Source organism: Octopus sinensis, linkage group LG10 (genome assembly GCF_006345805.1).
Source record: "Octopus sinensis linkage group LG10, ASM634580v1, whole genome shotgun sequence".
In the NCBI taxonomy this organism is placed as follows: Eukaryota; Metazoa; Mollusca; class Cephalopoda; order Octopoda; family Octopodidae; genus Octopus; species Octopus sinensis.
Window position 1 is genome coordinate 50035862 of NC_043006.1, and position 12716 is coordinate 50048577.

The following is a 12716-nucleotide window of genomic DNA, read 5'->3' on the forward strand; positions in this document are numbered from 1 at the left end:
TAATATTTCTTCCTCCAATTCTCACTCCATTGCTGCTATCCTCCAGGCCTGCATTGCTCATGACCTTTTCAGCGTACATGTTGAAGGCTGCTGGTGACAGGATGCAACCTTTCCGAGTGCCTTTTCCAATCTCAAACCAATCTGTGTCGCCATATGGTGTCCGTACTGTAGCCTCTTGGTTTTGATAGAGTGATCTAATAAGCTGGACAAGGTGTAAAGGTGTTCCCATTTCCTCCAGACATTTCCATAACTTGTCATGATCAATGCTGTCAAAGGCTTTGGAGTAATCGATGAAACACATGTACAGCTTCTATTGGTATTCTCTTGCCTTTTCCATAATCCACCGAAGGTTGGCGACGTGATCGCGGGTGCCTCTTCCCTTTCTGAAACCAGCTTGCACCTCTGGCAATCCTCTCTCAATAGTTGTGTTCAGGCGCTTCTGGATGATTTTAAGGAGAATTTTGCTTACATGGGGGATCAGGGTTATGGTACGGTAGATTGCGCAGTCCTTGGTATCTCTTTTCTTTGGTATTGGGATGAAAACTGACCTCTTCCATTCCCTTGGCCACTTACAGGTTCTCCATATACGTTGGCAAAGCGATGTTAGTGTTTTTGTTGGTATTGGCTTGAGTAATTCTAGTGGAATACCATCAGTACCTGGGGCTTTTAGGTTGGCCAGCTGTTTCATTGCCCATACCACCCCATCCTCCAGGATGTCTGGCTCCAGTTCCAGTTCCAGTGGCTTCTCTTCTGTCTGTTCACCGAGGTTGTTCCCTGCATATAACTGCTCAGTGTACTCTTTCCATCTCTTCCTGATCCCTTCTTGGTCATGCAGTTCTTCACCATTTCTCCCTCGGATGGTTGCTTGTCTGGCCATGAATGCTGTACGGGGCTTCTTTACATGTTGGTAAAGTTCTCTCATGTTCCCTTTCCTGTATGCCTCCTCTGCCCTTGCACATTCCTCATTCCAGTATTTCTCTTTGTCCTTCCTGGCGGCCTGTTGGAACATTGCATTCAGGCGCCGCACTTCATTCCTGCTTCTGGTCATCTTTGCTCTCCTTCTCTCTTCTGCTATTGCAATAGTCTCCTCCGAAATCCACTTTGCTGATCTTGCGGGTTTCTTGTACAGTACATGTTTCTCTGTTGTTTCAACGACAATTTCCTTCACCTTCTCCCATATTTCTTCTGCTTCTTGATTCTCTTCGATGGCGAGCAGTTCGAAGCGGTTTCTGATCTCAGCGGCATATGATGGACCAATCTTGCTGGTATCAAATTTCTGGTAAGCGGGTGGTCGCTTGACGCTGCAGAGTCGTATCTTGATCTCGGCAACCAGAAATTCATGGTCAGATCCACAGTCTGCCCCAGGGAACGTCTTCACAGCTTGAACTGAACTCTTCCACCGTTGCTGACACAGGATGTAGTCGATTTGATTGCGGTACTGTCCACTTGGTGACGTCCAGGTGTATAACCTTCTTCTTGGTTGCCGAAACCAAGTATTGGTTAACCGCATGTGTTGTTCTTGACAAAATTAAACCAGTCGATCTCCTGCTTCATTCCGTTCTCCTAATCCAAATTTGCCAACGATGTCTGCTTCTGTCCTTTCTCCAATTTTGGCATTGAAATCTCCCAGAATATACACAACATCTGCTCGTGGTGTTTCTTCGATTGCGCCCTGAATTTCTGCATAGAATTGTTCTATCTCATCTTTTTCGACGTCGGCAGTTGGTGCGTAGATTTGTAGCAATGTGATGTTATTGGGTTTGGCTTTGATGCGAATGGTAATCACTCGATCACTCATGGTCTGGTAACTTTCAACGCACTTGGATATTTTCTTGTATAGAACAAATCCCACTCCATGTTGTCTGGTCTTATTATTGCCCGAAAAGTACATTGTATGATCACCAGAGTTGAAGAAACCATTGCCAGTTCAATGAACTTCGCTGACTCCCAGGATATCGATGTTTAACCGATTCATTTCCTTCTTGATGGTGTCCAACTTCCCAATGTTCATCCCCCTTACGTTCCATGTTCCAATTTTTGTGACTTTTGTGCAGCGCAGGGATCTCAGTTCGCTGGTGGCTACATCAGCAGGCAGGTGTCTAGAAGGATTTGTCCCATCCGCGTCATCAATACCGCCGCTATTATGATTATCCTTGTGCTCTTACCCAGTAGCCAATGTGGTATCTCGCAGCCCGGGGGTCCCACTGTTTGGTACCATCGTACTAGAATTCTTACACTTTTGATCCATAGAGTATATTGGCCAGGATACTGGGGTAGGTGGCCAGGTCTTTCCCCAGGCCAGAGCCATTTAGCTAGCATACTTACCATATGCCGTTGCGACCCCCAGCACCACGGTGAGGAGAACGGTTGGGCTTTGGAGGGGGAACACACACACACACACATATATATATATATATATATATATACATACATACATACATATACATATATACGACGGGCTTCTTTCAGTTTCCATCTACCAAATCCACTCACAGGGCTTTGGTCGACCCGAGGCTATAGTAGAAGACACTTGCCCAAGGTGCCACGCATGGGAGTGAACCCGGAATCATGTGGTTAGTAAGCAAGTTACTTACCACACAGCCACTCCTGCGCCTATAAAGCCGCCAACTTTTATTATATTCATTATATATATTGTTTCCGATATAAATTAATATTGCTACGAAATATTAGCTGGCACATTGGAAAAAAAGAACTGCCAGTACACTACATCATAGTTTGAGAAGCACTGCTTTATAGGACTTCCACATTCTGTTGCCATGTAAACTTTATATTTAGTTCATAATATATCTATGAATATCTATATTTATAATATACATACATACGTATGTACACACACATACATATTATATATATTCATACACAGAAACCATACAAGAACTTTCTGGTGTCAAAATATTTCTTAAAGCAATATCCTGTATCTCAAATAATATATGTCACAAATGATAGCATCACCTTTCAGCTGGAAAAAAAAACCGAGAATGAATAATTTTATGAAATAAGATCTAACAGGTAAAAAGAAACTGAACGAAAAGGAAATAGGGCAGAATAAATATACATCATAACTAATGCAAAATCAGATACTCTCACTCTTTCTTTCTCTCTCTCTCTCTCTCTCTCTCTCTCTCTCTCTCTCTCTCTCTCTCCTCTCTCTCTCTCTCTACATATCTTTAACTATTTTCTTTTATTTGTTTGTCATTTCACTGCAACCATGCTGGGACACCGCCTTGGAGGGTTTTAGTCAAACAAATCAACACTAGGACTTATTATTTTGGTCTCTTTTGCTGAACTGCTAAGTTAGAGGGACATCACACCAGCACTGGTTGTCAAGCAGTGATGGGGGACAAACACAGACACAAATACACACACACACATATATATATATATATATATTATTTTTTGTATTTTTGTATTTATATTCGTGTAACATCGTCTGTTTTTCTGTCCTTGTTTTCGTATACATTCGATGCTTTTTCCCAAGGAATCTAATGCTCTTAGCTTAGTTTTTCCTTGGAGCTGGCCAGATTGGAACAATCTCAAGATTAATCAGCCGAAATTGCGAGGATGATCCAGTTCTTGACTGGGGATAAAAGGCTTCGAATGACCCGTCCTAGTTTTTTTTGTATTATCTATCTGGATGTTTTGTTGTCCCTTTTTGTATCACCTAGTTGTCCGGATGTTTTGCGTTCTTGTCCCATTTTGTATTATATATATATATTATATATATATATATATATATATATATATATATATATATATATATATATATATATATATATATATATATATATATATATATATATATATATATATATATGTATATATGTATATATGTATATATGTATATATATGTATATATATATATATATATATATATATATATATATATATATATATATATATATATATATATATGTACGAGCTTCTTTCAGTTTCCCTGTACCAATCTACTTGCAAGGGTTTGGTTGGCCTGTGGCAATAGGAGAAAACACTTGCCCAAGTCGCCACACAGTGGGACTGAAACTGGAATTATATGGTTAGGAAACAAACTTCTTACCACACAGCCACGTAGGTATATGTTTCTGTATATTAATATGCATACAGGCACAGGAGTGGCGGTGTGGTAAGTAGCTTCCTTAAGCTTGTCGTAGACAGACCTCTTTTTTTCGGCTGCTTGATGTCACATCTTTCTTCGTGAAAATATTGAACTTTGAGGCTCGACAACAGGTAAGTGTTTGTTGTATCTTTTGAGGGCTTAGTGGAGTTTGTTGTCCTGTATTGAATATTTTTTGGTGAGCAACAGTCTCCACTCTTCTCCAGACATTTGCCTGCCTGTGGTCGTGCATAAAAACTCACTTTGCAGTGAGAATTGTATTTTTTGAAGAGGCGTAACCCCTACGCAAAAATTAATTTGTTTACGAAAATTGTCTTCATGTCTGTGAATTTCCACTGGATTACCAAGGAGTACCAAGGCAGGAAGGACTATTTTTGGAGCTGGAGTACCTATATCGGACTTGTGGAATATGTTGCCGTTGATTGAACTGCCTTCGTTCTTTTCTCTGTTCTGTCTTTCCGTTCTTTTTTTTTGTGTTTATTACTGAACTTTTATTTAGAACATTTGAACTTTTGTTGAACTCTTTTTTGTTTCTTTGTGGTTTTAAATTATGGCAACAAAGAAAACCACTGTGCTGGAGTGGGAAATTGTGCCCCCCAAGCAGTGGATAGAGGACCGAAATGGGAGAATGGTGGTGTTGAGGACATACTCCAAGTCACTCGACACTATCACTGTGTTCTCTCAGGACGAAATTGAAAAATAGTTGGCAGAATACATACCAACTATCAAGTATATCGCAAGGAGTGCCAAATTTGCAACAGTGTGGTTACTGTTTGACACCCCTAAAGAGGCTAGCTAGTCGAAGGGGAAAAAATTTTGTTTCTCCTCACATATCGGGGAAAGAAATTGACAAGAGGCTGGGTGAGTGGCCTGTCACCCGGAATAGAGCCTGAGTTGATAGAGGATACTATCCGCCGGGGTCTGGGTAGCAGCGGAGCCAGGCTCTTGAAAGTTAAAAAGCATCCTGTAGCTGATTGGGTGGGGTCGAAAGCAATTTTGAACATATGGACCCAATCAACCAAAGATCTGGTCTTCCCAAATTTTCTAAAGATAGCCGGTTCTAGGTTTCCTCCCCTTCTCCTCTCAAATCCCCTTCTCTGGAATGTTCAGCATTCTTTCCTCCCGTTCCTCCACTTCACTTCTCAAATCCACCTCTCTGAAATGTTCAACATTCCTTCACCCCATTCCTCCCCTTCCCCTCTCAAAGCCCACTATTCGCAATGTTCAACATTACTTCCACCACTTCCTCCCCTTCACTTCCCAAATCACCCTCTCTGGAATGTTTAACATTCCTTCCTCCCCTTCTTCCACTTCCCCTCACAAATTCCACTATCTGGAATGTTCAAATTCCTTCCTCCACTTCCCCTCTAAAATCCCCCTCACTGGAATGTTCAACATTCATTCCTCACCTTCCTCCACTTCCCCTCTAAAATCCCACTCTCTGGAATGATCAACATTCCTTCCTCCCCTTTCTCCCCTTCACCTCTCAAATGTGAAGGGGAGGAAGGAATGTTGAACATTCCAGACAGGGGGATTTGAGAGGGGAAGGGGAAGAAGGCGAGGAAGGAATGTTGAACATTCCAGAGAGGGGGATTTGAGAAGTGAACGGGAGGAAGGGGAAGAAGGAATGTTGAACATTCCAGAGAGGGGGATTTGAGAGGTGAAGGGGAGGATGGGGAGGAAAGAATGTTGAACAATCCTTCCTCCCCTTCCACCCCCTCCTCTCTCCAATCCCCCACACTGAAATGTTCAACATTCTTTCCTCCCCTTCCTCCGCTTAACCTCACAAATCCCCCTCTCTGGAATGTTCAGCATTCCTACTCCCCTTCCTCCCCTTCAACTATCAAATCCTCCTCTCTGGATTGTTCAGCCATCCTTCCTCCCCTTCCCCTCTCAATTCCCTCTCTCTAGAATGTTCGACATGAAATCCTCGGTACTTCCCAGGACGTTTCCGACGAGATTTCCAGGAAGTTGGGGGAATCCTCGGAAGTTTCCGACGAAATTTCCAGGAAGTTGGGGGAATCCCTGGAACTTTCCAAGAAGTTTCCCACCAATTTTATAGGAATTTGTGGGATCCCCGGAACTTTCCAGGATGTTTCCCTCCGATTCTCCCGGAAGTTTGGGAATCCCCGGAACTTTCCATGAAATCCTCGGAACTTCCCGGCGATATTTCCAGGAAGTTGGAGTATTCTCTGATCTTTCCATGGAATCCTCGGAACTTTCCATAGAATTTCCAGGAAGTTGGGGGAATCCCCCGGAACTTTCCATGGAATTCTCGGAACTTTCCAGGAAGTTTCAAACCAATTTTACAGGAAGTTTGGGAATCACCGGAACTTTCCATGATATCCATGATTTCCAGCAAGTTTCCTCCAATTTTCCAGGAAGCTGGGGGAATCCCCGGAACTTTCCGAAAATTTTTAGGAACTTACCATGGAATCATCGGAACTTTCCAACAAATTTACCAGAAAGTTGTGGAATCCCCGGAACTTTCCATGAAATCCTCGGAACTTCCCAGGAAGTTTCCGTCCGATTTTCCAGGAAGTTTGGTATTCCCCGGAACTTTCCGTGAAATCCTGGGAACTTCCCAGGAAGTTTCTACGAGATTTCCAGGAAGTTGGGAAAATTCCTCGGACCTTTCCATGGAATCCTCGGAACTCTCCATTAAATTTTCGACTAATTTTCCAGGTAGTTGGGGGAATTCCCGGAACTTTCCAGCAAGTTTCCGACCAATTTTACAGGAATTTGGGGAATCACCGGAACTTTCCGACAAATTTTTAGGAGGTTGGGGGATCCCCGGAACTTTTCAGGAAATTTCCGACGAAATTTCCAGAAATCTGGGAGGATCCCCGGAACTTTCCATGAATTCCTCGGAACTTTCCGGTAAGTTTCCGATAAATTTTCAATGACCTTTGGGGAGACACCGGAACTTTCCATGAAGTTTCCGACTGATTTTTCAGGAAGTTGGGGACTCCTCGTAATTTTTCATGGAACCTAGGAACTTTCCAGGAAGTTTCCGACCAGTTTTCTAGGAAATTGGGGTATCCTCGGAACTTTCCAGTATCTTACCGATTTTCTAGGAAGTTGGGAATCCCCGGAACTTTCCGAAAATTTTTAGGAACTTTCCATGGAAATCCTCGGAACTTTTGCGATCAATTTTCCAGGAAGTTTGGGAGACCCCGGAACTGTCCTTGAATCCTCGGAACTTCCCATGGAGTTTCCGACCAATTTTCTATGATGTTGGGAAATCCCCGGAACTGCCAATGAAATCCTTGGAACTTTCCAGGGTGTTCCTACCAATTTTCCGGGAAGTTGGGGAATCCCCGGAACTTTCCATGAAATCCTCGGAACTTTGATGAAAATTCGCTTAGGTATTTTCCGAGGATATTACTAAATAATTCAAGCTAAATATAAAGCTTGTGTGCAAATAACATCTATTTTAATTGCAACGTTGCTTGAACTCCATCGATTACAACGACAACGGATCCAATGGATCCGATTAATGGAACAGCCTGCTCGTGGAATTAACGTGCAGGTGGCTGAGCACTCAATAGACGCGCGTAACTTTACATAGCTCTCGAGAAGATTCGGCGTGACTCAGGATGTGACAAGGCTCCTTTGTATGACAGATGCAACTCATTTTTGCTTGCTGAGTGGACTGGAACAACGTGAAATAAAGAGTCTTGCTCAAAGACATGACGCGCCGCGAGTAATCGAACTCACGACCCACACGCCTTCACAATTGCGACCGAATTGTGACAAAGTGTAACTGAGATTAGCATTTCGAAAAAGCTCAGTATAAAGTGTCATTGATGAGGGTAAAAATGAATTGTTAATGCAAGGTATCAGCAACCAAAGAATGTCATTGGTTTATCGTAGTCTTTATAAAGTATTTCAGAGAATTGATTGTTTTCAGCATGGTTAAATGCGCAGATTAACTAGGATTTCGTAATCCAGTAAAACTCGTTCAAATACAGAAAAAATACAGACGGCTGAAGACTGAGACAAGGAGTGATAAACAGAAGGCCTAGATGTTTAATATGTGGGGAAATGGGGCTTTTCTCCGGTTTAGTCGACCCAATTGCAACTAAAAGCGTGACTGTGGTTATATGATCCAAAAACGTTAACGCTTATGTATGTTTTTATTGAGATAAAATGATTTCTCAAGGTTTGAGAAATGACAGAACCATCAGTTTGTTGTGGCCTTTATAAAAGATTGCAGAAGGTTGAGTCAGGATGGACAAATGCGAGGAGTGACATGGAATTTGTAATGTCTGTATAATAGGTACACACTCGGAAAAAAGCGTATGGACAAAAACTTGAGACAGATAGTGGTAGACAGAAGGCTTAGATGTTTAATGTGTAGAGCAAGGAAACTCTTGTGATTTAGCAGACCACATTGCGAGGAAAAGCACAACTGTGGTTACACGACCTCAAAATGTTCGCGCTGGTGTATATGTTTATATGGAGATAACATGATTTATCTGAGTAACAGCAGTTACCAATAAAAGTGAATAATCGGTTTATGTGATCTTCATAAAGAACTGGTTGCTGTTAGCATGAACAAATACAAGGAGAAATATAAAAATAGATGGCTTATTTTTTTATTGGCAATTTTATATCCATACCCTGTTCTGTTTAATTCACTTGTAAGGGGTATTAGGGCTATGCAGAATATTAAAGGTGAAAGTGAGTCACCTTGAAAAATTCCACAGTTGATGTTTATATTTTCTGAGGCAAGTACTCCATTAGAGTGGTATAATTGGAGATTTGTATTCCACAACGACATATTGTGCTTCAGGAAGCTTGAAATCACAGGGGAAATTTTGAAGATGTCCAGCGATCTCAAGATCCATGGATGCGGTATACTGTCGAAGGCCTTTTTATAGTCAATCCATGCGGAGCTGAGATTTCTGCGCTTGTTGTGACAGTTCTCAAGGATCATACGATTAATTAGCAGTTGATCTTTGCATCTGTATGAGCCTCGGCGGCACCCTTTTTGTTCAATGGGGAAAATATCGTTCTTCTCCATGAATGCATATGTTTTCTCCGCCAGGATAGATGTTAGGATTTTATACGTGGTGGATAGACAGGTTATAGGCCGATAGTTTTTGGAAGGTTGGTTTCGTTATTCTTTGGGAGTAAGTAATACCACTTGCTAACCATTCAGGTGTTTTCTTTGGGTCTCTCATAATTCCATTGAGCAGCTGAACTAGCTTACCGTATGCGCATGGGAGCGATGCGACCAGAAATTCGGCACCCTATCTTTACCGGGGGATTTCCAATTATGGGCCTTCGTGAGTGCCTTTCTTAGGTCTGCTATTGTGATGTCTTCCCATGCTTGTTGCTGTAAATTTTGGTAGGATCCTTCTGTTTGTATAATCCAGTCTGCATTTATGTTGTACGTCTTCTTGTCACTCCAAATCCTTTTCCAAAAGTTTTGAACTTCTTCCATGGGAGGAGGGTCTTTAACGGTTACTTTCTCCTTCCCTATTTCTCTGTAGAATTTTTTGGCATTGTATGTGAACAGCTTATTTTGCTTGTAAAACTTGTTTCTCTTCTCAAATCTTCGTATTCTTTGGGCTTTTGCTTGGACTTTTTGTTTCAGCGTTTCTTTTATTGATATCAGTTCTTCTCTTGGTAAGGATCCAAATTTTGTCTTCATCTTTCTTCCTGTTCTGGATCTTACATCATTTCCACATATCAGTTCATTTAATATTGATATTTCCCCTCTCATAAATTCAATCTCTTTTTCAATTTTACTTCTCCAGGTTTGATTTCTTACCAGGTTTGGTTTTCTTTGTTTTTTCGGGGGCATACAGCTGGTTTCAATTGCCCTAGCAGAAGCGTAAATAATTTCATTTAACTCAGTAAAATCAGGTTTTAATTCTTGTATTATTTCATTTGTTACATAGTTGCCAATTTGGATTTGCATTTTATTTTGGTTTGTATTTGAGAGTTTATGAAGTGGTTCTCTATCATTCATACTTGTATGTCTTACAACTTCAAGCGTATTCAGGATTTTCTGCCTCATTTCTGCCATAGACTCTCTGTGTTCTTCAGCAAATGCGAGATCTTCAGTTACTGTTGTTTTATCATTTTCCTGGCTATCTTTAACAGGTTCAATAGAATTTCTTGTATCTTCAGGCCTTTGCGTACTTTGGTCAGATGGCAGTCTTTCAATTAAGCCTCGTGGCGTGCTATACTGTTCATCTGATTCTTCATTTCCTTTGTGTCTTATATTTATGTCATTTTCCGTTGCGTGCTTGATCGCGCTTATTTCACTGTCTGTGAGTCTGTTATTTCTAAGGATATCCCTTCTCACATTTGTCAATTTGTTCTCGTCCAAATAGGGCCAACTGTCTTGATTCCGTGTTCTGTAAGAGTTTGCGGTGTGTCTCTCTTGAGATGGCCTACCTAATGCATAGTAATAAGCGTATATTACTTCTTTATACTCTTCTCGGGTCCATTTGTTCTGCTTACATTTTTCTTTCTGTGGTGGTGAACTTGGAGGGCTCGAGTTGGGGAATTTCCCGTTCAAGTGACCATCCATGTCCGTATTCGGAGAAGAGTTTGTGCCAGTTGATGACTTTTCGATCCCAGGCTGGCTCTTCCCTGGGGGACGCGCTTCCAGATTAACCATAGGACAAGCGATTTGGTATACTGATTTAGTTTTCCTTTTAGTTTCCAAAAACATTTTGGTGCTACGATAATGTTATCATTTTTGAGCTTTGATCGGCGCGTGTGGAGACGGCCATCATTGCCGTTACAATTATAATCGTACCATTATAGCAGCCGTAGTCGGCTTATTATTGTTATTATCATCACCATTATTATCACCACTATTACTATCATCATTATCATCATCACCATCATCATCATCAATGATATTGTTTTATGTGTAGTCACAGCAGTATCTTATTTTTGTTATTTTTGTTTTTATCATTATCACCATCACAGTAGTGTCTGTCTGTGTCGTTGGCTGGCTGGCTGGCTGTCTTCAACGCCAGAATTCTTGCCTGTCAAATAATACTTTCATATTTGGTTAACATCTAAAGAACCGAGGTGTGGAGGCGCAATGGCCCAGTGGTTAGGGCAGCGGACTCGCGGTCATAGGATCGCGGTTTCGATTCCTAGACCGGGCGTTGTGAGTGTTTATTGAGCGAAAACACCTAAAAGCTCCACGAGGCTCCGGCAGGGGATGGTGGTGATCCCTGCTGTACTCTTTCACCACAACTTTCTCTCACTCTTACTTCCTGTTTCTGTTGTACCTGTATTTCAAGGGGCCAGCCTTGTCACTCTCTGTGTCACGCTGAATATCCCCGAGAACTACGTTAAGAGTGCACGTGTCTGTGGAGTGCTCAGCCACTTACACGTTAATTTCACGAGCAGGCTGTTCCGTTGATTCGGATCAACCGGAACCCTCATCGTCGTAACCGACGGAGTGCTTCCAAATCCAAAGAGCCGAGGTGAGGTTTGTGTTGGCTGAACTGTGTGTGTGTGTGTGTGTGTGTGTGTACGTGTGTGTAGGTAGATAGATAGATTATCAGCACTACTACTATCATTATTATCATCATCACCATCATCACCATCATCATCAGTGATTTTTTTCCCTTTTTTTTTAGGTGGGATCCTATCGGTCAAAAAAAGTTCAAATGCCTACTACTACTACTAGCCTTAAGAAAAATTACGGAAGGGCTGTTCTGTATTGTTTGTGAATAAAGAAGTTGTGTTCGACCAGAGAGAATCTTAGCATCACTATTTTTTTTTTCCATATGCGTTTGTGTTATTGCAATAAAAAGTGTTTGTATATTTCGTGTAAGGTAGTATTGTGGAGGTTGAAGTTGACTTTTCTAGAGATGTTTGTATGTCCAGTTAGAAGAACAGGTGTGTTTTTGCAATAAAAAGTATATGTTTACATTTATATTTGAATATTCAGGGAGGAAGCAAAGAAAAGTCAGATTTTCATAGAAAGTTTTAAGGTTTTGTAAGTCCACAAAAAGAAAAGCGTGATGTTTTTAGCGGGAAGAAAAAGAAAAGGATGTTTACAGGGGTAATTGTGGGTATTAAAGTTTTTAAAGCTGATCGAATGTATGTTTGAAAACTGTAGATATGTAAATTTGTAAATTTCTTAACATTTTTTGAAGGGCTGTTCTGTATTATTTGTGAATAGAGAAGTTGTGTTCGACCAGAGAGAATCTTAGCATCATTATTTTTTTCCATGTGCGTTTGTGTTATTGCAATAAAAAGTGTTTGTATATTTCGTGTAAGGTAATATTGTGGAGGTTGAAGTTGACTTTTCTAGAGATGTTTGTATGTCTAGTTAGAAGTGTGTTTTTGCAATAAAAAGTATATGTTTACATTTATATTTGAATATTCAGGGAGGAAGCAAAGAAAAGTCAGATTTTCATAGAAAGCTTTAAGGTTTTGTGAGTCCACAAAAAGAAAAGCGTGATGTTTTTAGAGAGAAGAAAACAAAAGGATGTTTACAGAGGCAATTGTGGGTGTATGTTTGAAAACTGTAGATCTGTAAAATTGTAAATTTCTTAACTTATTTTGAAGAGAATTTTAAATACTCACAAGATAT

The 12716-nt window shown here is 40.9% G+C and overlaps 1 protein-coding gene across 1 annotated transcript; it reads right to left on the reverse strand.

Annotated features, from left to right (window-relative positions):
* Positions 1 to 310: 310 nt before the first annotated feature.
* Positions 311 to 1510, reverse strand: LOC115216204. Its single transcript, XM_029785403.1, has one exon. It carries the CDS (start codon positions 1508 to 1510, stop codon positions 311 to 313), a length of 1200 nt encoding a protein of 399 aa, XP_029641263.1.
* Between the last annotated feature and the right edge of the window lie 11206 nt (positions 1511 to 12716).

Excerpts from the sequence above, each read along its gene's own strand:
- LOC115216204 (XM_029785403.1), bottom strand. The coding sequence starts at position 1,510 with ATGCGGTTAACCAATACTTGGTTTCGGCAACCAAGAAGAAGGTTATAC.